An 11,587-nucleotide genomic window follows, 5' to 3' on the forward strand; every position below is an offset into this window, starting at 1 on the left:
TTTGATTTTAAATTTTTTTAAACATAAGCAGTATCTCTTTGTTGCTACAGCTTTAAAGAAAGTTAAACTGTCTAAGCACCTAAAACCAGAGCGTGTTGAGGTGCTAAACTGGCTTTTGACAGCGGTATCTTCTTCTGCAAGTGGAGAATAAATATTTTGTTTGTTCCAGTTTGTTCAGTTCAATGATTAATGCATTCAGAGTTGAAAAAAACAGAATTGTTTTCCTTTTCTAGTCTAAGAATAAAAATAAGGTGTGAGAGAATGAGATTGACTAATTCTAAAATCTTAAAAGACATGGTGACCAGAAACAAACAATCAGTTTAGTTCGTTAATTACAGATGATGCATTCTTTTGTTTAATAAATCAGGTTTTTATCAAAAATATTTTGCATTTAACTTTGTGTATCCATCACATTAAAGGCAGTTTCATTTAACTGATACAAATTTAAAATGCTGTTTTAGTGCATTTTTTAAATTCCAATTCCCATCCAAATAGAGCATGATACAAATAAAAAGTTAATCTAGTAAATAAGTGCATCATTTACCGTTTTCTAACTTAAAGTAAAAATTAAGAATCTATATATGCTATATAATTGCTGAAATAAATGTGCATAGCTATAGTGATCCTCCTGATAATAAAAAGTACCAAATTCATTGTAAAGTTTTTTATATAGTTGCAGATTAACATCTTTTAATGCCTACCAACTAATGAGAATAAACTTTTCTTTAGGAAAATAACAAGTGTAAATACACAACAAAATTAAAATCAGTGATTTAAATCAAAGTTTTCTACTTGTTGATTTAAATCAGTCCACTCTGGAGGAGGCTGGGTGGGGGTGAGGGTAGGGTGTGTGTGGAGGAATCCTTTTTAAAGGCTGAATCCAATTTGAAGGCTTAAAATGAGTTGACAACTCTCTCTTGTGCTTCACTGGAAGTAGAATACATTCTCAGGTATTTCAGAATGTAAGTTTCTCCAGAGCATTTCATTATGACTATGACTTGAATTATGGAGTGCCATGAATAATGGAGTGGCTGATTTCCTTGTTCTGAAAGAGCAATTTTATACTTTACTGGAATTGAAAACAAAAATAATAGACAACGCAACATCAAAGGGGTGGAGGACCTGAGCTGTACAACACCTCTCCTGTCACTGACAGTCTACTTCTCTAACATAACGCAAGGGTGAAGCTAGTTTGTTCAGTAGACAGAGCAGTCTCAAACTAGTTCAAGACCGTAGAACTTTCTCCTGCAGGAACTAAGAACTACCTTACATTTCACTGTTCCAAAAGCAATGCATGATTTGAGCTTGCTTTTACTAATAACAGCACATCAGCTTAAAAATGACCCATTTTCCCAGAGGAAAAGAGAATTGCAGGACCCAAACATGAGATGCTATTCATTTTCTTTAATTTATCTTTGGAAGATAGATGGACACCAGGGTGATACATATAATGTAAAAACCTGAATGAAACAGTAATTTTAATAATGACAGAAAATTTAGCAACACAATGTTAAGTAAAGATGTAAGGAAAACAGGATAGTCCACCCAGAATGACAAGAACTCACACTCTAATAAATTTACTTGGTGGTACTTGGATGTGTAGCTTTTCACAAACAAGGGTGTATATTGTTTTAACATGGAGAAATCTGTGGAGTGCTGGTATCCTTTAAAATTTTTTAATCACAGTTACTTTCAACAAGACATTGGCTTGTACACTATCATAGCACTAAAATAACTGTTGTTCTTCCCTTCCCTCCCCCCGGTTTACTGCTTAAGTATGTAATAGTTGGTATTTGACAATACTTTGCTTTCATGAACATAGAAAATCATCTTGTCAATTTATATTATAATGGCCTGGTTTAAATTTAAAGATTTTAGGTGGAAAATGGCATTTCCTTCTTAAGAAATAGAGCAAAATTACTGTTTGTCCTTTTTTGTGAGATGGTAGAATGGAGCAAAATGAAATAGTGACAAAACAATGGGAAAAGAACTCAGCTGAGAGCCATAACTGAGGTCTGGTTTGGCTGGCTAGAGAGAACAAAGACTGGAACAGACTGGAAATGAGCTAGCGTGTAGACCAGGGGTCCCCAGCATGGTGCCCGCAAGCACCGTGGTGCCCGCAGGGGCATCTAAATGCACTCACATCCTGGCCGGCGGTTGAGAATCTGATGAAATTTGGCGGCATTTTGGCAGCGACGCCTCTGGATGATGCTGCTTGTCGGCGGCAAGCAGCGTTATCCAGAGGCGTTGCTGCTGAAATGCCGCCGAGAAAAGATTGGGGACCACTGACGCAGACAGTTGGCTTCATGTTGTTATGCTTGAGCTCCAAAGCAGGGAAACTACAGTACAAGCAAGAATATCTGGAAGAAAATAAGGAAACTTTGAGTGCTCAGGCTTACTACTTTTTTGTGTAGTTGGTTGGGGTTTTTTGTTTTGTGTTGCGTGGAAGTGTTCCACTTACCAGATTGCTATAAACTGTTGAAAAAACTTTAATTCACAGTGCCTAATTCCTTTTGAGCATTCAAGCCTAAGTCACTTGCCTAGAATCACACAAGATGTTTGTTTGTGGCAGAGTAGGGATCTCCTACGTTGCAGGCTAGTGCTCTAGTCCCTGGACATTCCTTCCTCTCTGATTTTATTATGGAGGCACCAGTCACAGCTCTTCAGTTGAGTTCTGCAGTTTATATTGTTTGAATTACAGTGAGTTACCTGACCATCATAGTTACCAGTCACCTAGAGTTTTGATTATGATTTTCATATTTTCTTTTCAAAAATAATACTTCAGAAAGGATTACATTTCACTGAGTGCTGTTTTAGGAAACATTTTCCTTTTTTAAAAAAAAATGAACATTTGTAATGTTACTAAGAACAATTCTTACTCCCGAGTCTTGCAGTATCTCTGTATGTATCACTTTAGTTTTTCCACAGGGTTACTGGGGAAGAGGACACCTGACACCTCTGTTTCGGTGTGTAAATAGCATAATATTCTGGGATTCAATAACTAAGCTTTTGGGTTTCTTTACTTTATACTCCAGTCTTTATGAAGCTGAAGAATTTCACTCAAGTTTGTCTTTAGTCTCAAAATCAATTTTAAAATTAATGTTCATATTTACATGATTTTTACAGGAAATTAAATAGAAAAGACACTTTAGTTATGCAACACAAATAATTAAATGATAGGATATTGAAATGAATGTAACTGGTATACACGAAATGCAGTATTAAAGTGACAGATCGGAGAATATTATTGATATAATGAAAACAGTTTTACATTTAATGTTTCTGATCCTGAGGCAGAAAACACTTAAGTGTTTGTTTGTAGTTTTGTGAAGAAATCATTAGATTTTTAGGATCAATGTTTTGAGTAAGTAGAGCTTAAGTGAAATGTTTTTTTCCAATTATTGCAAATTTGTGGCTTAATTTTTCAGCTGAAATTTTCAGTCCTAAATCAAATGTTTTGTTTCCTGTAGGTAAACAAAATTGGACCATACCCAGCCTAAATTTTAGGCTGCATTCTGCGGCGTGTAAAACCCAGAAGGCTGTATATAGTGGGAAATAAAAAAAAAAGACTTTTACCAACTGTAGTAGTTTAAATTTAATCATAGAATGGGACAGCAAATACAAAGTATAGGGAATACCTCATATGTTTGTTTTTTTTTATTGGCACTGTCTGCGTGCAATTTAACCACTAGGCGAGGCTGCTGCTTTATAGGAAGAAGTGAGAACTCTGCAGGCACCCCCCCCCAACAAAAAAAAAACAGTAAAACAGCCACTCTAGAAGTTGCTGGCTCCAATTTTCAGTTCCCTACTCTCTATACTGCTACACCACCTCCTCCAGGGTTGCCCAGCAAGACCCTGACCGCCAAAAATCCCATGCCCCACCAAGGACCCTCCCAAACGGATACCACCCACAGGAGAATGAGACATGCCCCCAGCACTTTCAGACATGACCGCGTCCCCCCAAGGTCCAGCACCGGTGCTTCCAGAACCTCCCTCCCTCCCAGAAGATCCAGAACTGCCCCGGAGATACTGAGAGTTGCCCACTGCCCCAGCACCTCTGTCTCAAGATCCACGTGAACAGCACTCCCCAGTCTGAGAGATGACAAGGCCACAGACCATCCCTGCAGCACCTGAACTTGTGTAGACAATGCAGCAGGAGAAGCAGCGGCCGCGAGTGAGGGACGCCACACCATGGCAACCAGCTTGGATGGAGGAACTGGCAAAGGTTGACAACTTCGAGAACTTCGACACCCTGATGGACAGACTGACCACAGAACTATCTGCGGAAATCGCAGCTGGAAGGAGGGAACCCCAGGAGACCACACGGACCACTTGCAGATTCCCTGCGCTGAGCCAAAACAACACTGCCAGAGAAGGCAGGAGAAGGGATGCCGACCGCTGCTACAGTCCGGCAGCCGCATCCAGAAACTATACAGGATGACCCAGCCAAAAGCCATCTGGGAGATCCTCAATGGGACCTCACCCTACTGTGCCATCCAACCTGAGAGGCTCTACTCCTACTTCAAGGATGTGTTTGATCGCGAGGCCCAGATCAACGTGCAACGCCCAGAGGGCCTTCCCCTGCTACCCTGGATCAACCTCACTCCAGGTCCTCTACGAGATTTCTTCCCACAGGAGGTGCTGGCAAGGCTAATGAGGACCAAAAACACTGCCCCTGGAACAGATGGCATCCGCTACCACCTGCTGAAGAAGCGAGACCTCGGCTGCTTGATGCTTGCTGCCATCTTCAATAAATGCAAGCAGTTCTGCCGCACCCCCTGCTCCTGTAAAACATCAGTGACCACGCTCATCCACAAAAAAGCAAACGAGACAACCCCGACAACTGGAGGCCCATCTCCCTCTGCTCCACCCTCTACAAGCTGTATGCCAGCTGCCTTGTGGCAAGGATCACAGACTGGTCAGTGTGCGGGGGCACCGTCAGCTCAGTGCAGAAGGAGTTCATGCTCTGAGGGATGCTACGAGCACAACTTCCTTCTTCAGACAGCCATCCAGGCAGTAAGGAGGTCCAAGAGGCAGTGCACAGTAGCATAGCTTGACTTGACCAATGCCTTCGAGTCCATACCCCATCATCACGTCTTCACCACCCTGGGAGAATTCCGGAAACCTTCATCCAGATTCTCTGGGACCTCGACAAGGACTGCACCACCACCACCATCCATGCCACGGATGGAGAGACAGACGCCATCTCCATCTGCTGCAATGTGAAACGGCTGCCTCCTCAGCTCCATCATCTTCATCCTGGCCATGAAACTGCTCATCCGAGCCATCTCCAGCAGCCCGACCAGCTTCGACCCGCATGGCAAGAGAATCAGCATCCTGGCTTATGCGGACGATCTGGCCCTGGTCGCCAATCGCTCAGAAAGCATCCAGCGGAGGCTTGACGTCGCCAGCAGAGCCACCGAGTGGATGGGCCTTCACTTCAACCCCCAAAAATGCGCCTCCTTCCATGTTGAAGCTGGTGCCAGAGCTCTGGTCTGGTCAACACAGTTCCTGATCCAGGGCGAGCCCATGGTATACCTCTCCCTCCTCGAGGGAGCTCAACACCTGGGCATGCCCACAGGAGTCCATGTCAGACAGACCTCCGGAGACACCATTGCAGAGATCCTGTGGGACGCGGGCCAAATTGACTCCTCCCTGCTCGCCCCCTGGCAAAAGATCAATGCCCTCAATACCTTCCTGATCCCCTGCATCTCCTTTGTCCTCAGGGGATCGGCCGTAGCCAAGGTGCCCCTAAACAAGGCTGATAGCGCCATCAGGCAGCTAGTGAAGAAATGGCTCTACCTTCTGCAGTGGGCCAGCACCAACATCATCTACGCCTCCCACAGGCAGGGCAGTACCAACGTTCCTCGGATGGGTGACCTGTGCAACATGGCAGTGATGACCCATGCCTTCCACCTCCTGATATGTCTGGACTCAATGGTAAGGAGCATTGCGGAGGAAGCCATATGGGAAGTGGTCAGAAAACTCATTAGCAGGACGTTGCCACTTACCGTTGCTCCCTGGAGGCCTGAGTTTGGGAGAGACCTGTCCTCTCTCTGGTCCTGCACCTGCAACGCCTCGAAACCCCTAGAAAAGGATCAGCTGCCGCTGGAAGTGCTGCAAGGAGCGTCGGGAGCTGGGAATATTGGACCACACCATTGTTGCCCCGACCATCAGAACGATGCTGGAAAGGACCCTGAAAGATGCCATCCGCTGCCACTATGCCGAGAACCTCAAGCGGAAGCTGGACCAGGACAAGGTGTTCGAGGTGTCCAGCAAGTAGGATGCCAGCAACCACTTCCGCCCTGGGGGCAGCTTCACCAGGTTCGCCAACTGGCAGTTTGTCCACCGGGCCCAACTCAAGCTGTTTCCCTCAATGGAGCCGTCCACCACGGCAACCGGGACAAGTGCTGCAGGAAGTGTGGTTACGCCAACAAGACCCTGTCCCACGTTCTGTGCGGATGCAAACAACACTCCGGAGCCTGGCGGCACCGCCACAATGCCATCCAGAACTGGCTGGTGAAAGTCATCCTGCCGTCCCTGGGGAAGATCACCATCAACTCCACCATCCCCGGGACAGACAGCCGACTGCAACCTGACATCGTTGTGACAGATGCGGAAAAGAAGGTGGCCCTTATGGTAGATATCACGGTGCCTTTTTGAAAACAGGTCACCAGCCTTCCACAAGGCCTGAGCACGGAAGGTACTGAAGTACACGCCGCTGGCCAACACCCTGAGAGCCCAGGGCTATGAGGTCCAGACACAGGCCCTGGTCTTGGGAGCCCTGGGCGCATGGGACCCCCACAATGAGTCAGTACTGAGAGCGTGCAAAGTCAGTCAATGGTATGCCCAGCTCATGAGACAGCTCATGGTGTCTGACACCATCAGGACACGGAACACATCACAGGACACCACCAGTACCAGGTTGAGTAACCAAGAACACCGAACAGGGAAATAACCCACTTCCTTCCCTGACAAACAGAAGGATGCACCCCACCCATGTACTTATTCTCTACACCAATATTGACTTGGACTTTTAATGCATTCCATGGGTGGCGTACCCGAGCCCACTTATCCACTGACTCTTTAAAAACTCCCACACCTCAGTCAGGATCTATGCTGGTTATGTGATATGTATGTATCTCGTGAACCTTGTAACCGATACTTGCAATCCCCCATAACCCAAGCCTGACAAGATGTACAGTACCTTCCCTCTTAACTTTTGTGTAAACTTGATTTTAAATATTAACAATAATAATGTATGTCCTTAGTGGACAGTGCGTGAAACAGGTGGCTTGCAGTGGAAAAAAAAATCACCTGATACACTCACCCCAAATCCTGCGGAAAGCAGACTTCATGCCTCTTAATTGTCTTTCTAAAGCTGGTTGTGAGCTCCATATTACCATTGGTTTTTGTTTAGGAAACTATCCCAAAACACTCAGTGATTGCTGGAGGTGATAGGAGAGACACTTCAGCCAACCAAGCTCCTCTTACCTGGCTGACAACTGTGTAAACTAATAGGGAGAATTGTTTTCTCCTGTCATGTTGATGTCTTTAAAGTTCTTTCCTGGTTATCATCTGTCTGCCTGGAAAGATTCTTTATTTTCCCCCACCTCCACTGAGGGAATTAGGAGTGAATACAATGATCTCAGTGCTTCCTCCACCCTCCTCCCCACAACATACAGCAATTTGGCAAGACAAAGTCAAGTTCCATGTAGAAATGTGTTACTACTTGAGATGTCAGAGGCCAGGGAGAAGTGCAGTAGTCATTTCAAGAGCACATGTTATGCAGCTGTGGACATCATTTTAGTCTTGATAATCCATCTGTTCAGACTTACTGTACCTTTTTTTTCTTGAACTTTTGACACTGCATAGAGCAAACATCAGTGCATAATATGAATGCATTGGACACCCTGAAATTGCATGCTACAACAAAACACAACTTGGTGTAGTAAAGAATGATTTGCAAGTGTAAAAGAAAACAAATGTTCAGTCATTAGTGCATATATGTCTTACTGTGTATGTACAGAGAATACATTATAGTACAATCATGACAAGATTTTATGGCTGGAGTTTGAGATTAATGAATTACTCACAAGGATGCTGATAAGCATCCTATCTAAGATGATTTTATTTCAGTGTCTGTAACTCATAGATATTCTAGGTTACTCTGGGTTTTGCACTTCAGAACTCCTGCTTCTGTTTGATACACACAAGCTAATTTTTGTTTGAGGTTAAATTCAAGAAAACTCGTTTTGATTTATAAGATATTTTTCATGAATACAAATTAAGACTGATGTTTTTTTCAAGGTATCCTTTGCGTGGCTGACCATTGTCATGGTTTACGTGAGTTGGCACTGAACTACCATCTCTTGAGTGATGAGCTTCTGCTTGCTTTGTCTTCTGAGAAACACGTCAGATTAGAACATTTGCGCATTGATGTAGTCAGTGAGAATCCTGGACAGACTCACTTCCACACAATTCAGAAGAGCAGCTGGGATGCTTTCATCAAGCATTCTCCCAAAGTAAACTTAGTCATGTACTTTTTCTTATACGAAGAGGAGTTTGACCCATTCTTCCGTTATGAAACCCCTGTCACCCACCTTTACTTTGGGAGGTCAGTAAGCAAAGATGTACTTGGTCGTGTTGGAATGACATGTCCTCGATTAGTTGAACTGGTTGTATGCGCCAATGGATTACGGCCACTAGATGAAGAGCTTATTCGTATTGCAGAACGCTGTAAGAATCTGTCAGCTATTGGCCTAGGGGAGTGTGAAGTCTCGTGCAGTGCCTTTGTTGAGTTTGTGAAGATGTGTGGTGGCCGCCTCTCTCAGCTGTCTATAATGGAAGAAGTCTTGATTCCTGATCAGAAGTACAGCTTGGAGCAGATTCATTGGGAAGTGTCAAAGCATCTTGGTAGAGTCTGGTTCCCAGACATGATGCCCACGTGGTAAAGTCCTTAGAGACTTCAGGGCATGTGAAATAGCACCTTACTTTTGAGAATACCATATTGCAACTTATCACAATCTTATTTAATATTATAATTTTTATTGTAATGTCACTGCTTTGATTAGAAAATGGATGTCATGTTTAGCATTAATTTCTGAAAGCCACATTTTCTATGCTTAAACCTGGATATTCCAGAAAACACTTTCATTCTAATAAAATTAGTCTGTTTTTAGGTTTTCTCACTTTGCCATTGACAATGACCCTAAATTTATGTAAATAAAATTTGAAAACATTGACAAATTTAAAAGTTGTGGTTGCAAAATATTAACTACGAATTACAATATTTTATCTGTTACTTTGATATAGATATTAATAGTGAACAGACTGATTTGTATTGACTTACAAAGGGAGGTGAGATTGAATGCTTTTACTGTAGACTATAGCAGTTACCTAGGGTTTAAATTACATGAACTGCCTGAACTACAGAATTTTTTTTAAGATTATATGGAGCATTTACTAGGCTATGAAACTCATACATTACATAGTAGTAAATTAAGAGGCAAGACAACAGAAGTATTGTTTAGACACTTTTAAAAATATTAAATTTGCTACTTGTTTAATTTCTGATGAGTAATTTGCACACAATGTATTTTATAGATGAGGGTTACCAAAAGCTTTTTTTCTCTATGCATTTTTCTAATGTAAACTTGACATTTTCTAGGGTCTTCAGAGCCATTTCTAAACTTGTTTTAAAATATTAATTATAGCTCAGAAAGCTGAAGTATTCTGGAAGAAATTGTAGATATACTATATTTTGACACTGGTTGGAACTGACAGGCTTTTCTCAAAAGTTAAAATCAGTCTTCCAGCATTTGATTAGCTGGACTACTGCATATATTTCTAGATAAGAGGAAGCTAAAAACATGCAGAGAAACGTTTAAATGTAATGACTGTCTAAAGAGAATAGAGCAGAGTGAACACTGAACTTTAAAAGGAATCTAAGGAGCCATTTGACCCAAAAAAAAACCATCTTGGAAGACCCATTAATTGCTTGCAAATTTAAGAGAAAAATGGCTTTGTAACTAAATTGCCTAAACTATATTTTTATTATTATTATATAAATTGCTATTCTGTAAGTCTAGCTTCAGAAATATTCATATATGAAGTGACTGATAGCTATCCATTTTTTGTATTCCTTTATTTCAACTAGTTTCAGATCATTTCATATTTAAAACTCAGAGCATCAAACCTGTGTGAAATAGAGCAATATGCAGAAATTAGATGTACAATTTCACAAAAGTACGATTTATGAATTGTTTTGATCAAAGAAAATGTTAGCCTACAGTGAACTTTGGTGGCATGCTTTCCATTTTTGGGTTGTACAGTTAGCTCTTGTAATAAATTAACTAGATTTTGTTTACTTCTAATGTTCATTTTGCTTCAAATGTATAGTTTGAGGATAAACTGTAAAATTTATAATATGGGCATATTTAACTTTATAATGTTTTTCAGCAAGCATTACTCAGTGGACTGACATCTTAACAGTAAAACTGTTTCTGTAGAGATTTGTGTTTAAGAATCATTCTATTGAGTAGTTAATTTTTTTGTATTAGAATTTGTTAAAATATAGCACTAAAATTGCTTTTATTTGTACAAAGGTGTCAGTATACTTAACATTTTCTTTTACAAAGACTAAGTTTGATGTTTTAATATTTGATATTTCTTTGCCTTTATTTGTGTAAATGGTCTTTGATACTGGTACTTGACATGGTCACAGTCTGAACAGTGATACTAGAATGCCATTACAAGATTTTCTAGGGAATAATTGTTACTAGTGATTACTTCAAGCATGCATGTGACAGAATCTCTTCCAGTAATGTGACTAAAGCCTTGTTTGGAGAGGTGAGCGATGCAGGAGTAGGGCCAAATCCCACTAGTATTGTATGATTATGGTAAGCAGTATTGGCCACTACTTACTGCATTGGCTGAGAATACCTGTGTGTGGAAAGTAAAGCAATTAACTTACACTCCAGTCACCTCAAATTGTTGCCTCATCATTAGGAATTTATCCATTTGAGCTTCATCATTCTGCTTCATACATGCTGTTGACTATTGGATCCCGAGGAGAAAAGATGCAAGTAGAGCAGAGGTAGGCAAACTATCGCCCACGGGCCACATCCGCCTGGCAGGACCGTCCTGCCCAGCTCTTAAGCTCCTGGCCCCTCCCCCGCTGTCCCTTCTCCCCCACAGCTTCACTGCTGCATGGGCAGCGCTCTGGGTAGTGGGGTTGCACACTCCTGCCTGGCAGCGTGGCTGGCTCTGTCCGGGCAGCACGGCTGCCAGATATGCTGCTGTGAGCAGCATGCTAAGGGGGTTGGATAAGGGTTGGGGGGGGGTCAGGGAGCAGAGGGTGGTTAGATGGGGCAGTCAGGATGAGGGGGAGGTCGGATAAGCATGGGAGTTCTGGGGGGCCCTCTCAAGGGGCAGGGGTGTGGACAGGGAACTGGCAGTGGGGCGGGGGTGAATAGGGGATGGGGGCCAGGCTGTTTGAGGAGGCACAGCCTTCCTTACCTGACCTTCCATACAGTTTTGCAACCCCAATGTGGCCCTCAGGTCAAAAAGTTTGCCCACCCTGAAG

General features: G+C 42.6%; 1 protein-coding gene across 5 annotated transcripts in view; it reads left to right on the forward strand.

Annotated features, from left to right (window-relative positions):
- Positions 1-10,645, forward strand: part of FBXL3 (F-box and leucine rich repeat protein 3) — a 37,076-nt gene extending 26,431 nt beyond the window's left edge. For all 5 annotated transcript variants that reach the window (XM_075061535.1, XM_075061538.1, XM_075061536.1 and 2 more), the window contains exon 5: positions 8,311-10,645. In XM_075061535.1, the coding sequence (XP_074917636.1) occupies positions 8,311-8,954 (644 nt within the window). In that variant the 3' untranslated portion in view covers positions 8,955-10,645. The remainder of the gene's footprint in view (positions 1-8,310) is intronic.
- Positions 10,646-11,587: the final 942 nt, after the last annotated feature.

This window comes from Chelonoidis abingdonii, chromosome 1 (assembly GCF_003597395.2).
Source record: "Chelonoidis abingdonii isolate Lonesome George chromosome 1, CheloAbing_2.0, whole genome shotgun sequence".
Classification (NCBI taxonomy): Eukaryota; Metazoa; Chordata; order Testudines; family Testudinidae; genus Chelonoidis; species Chelonoidis abingdonii.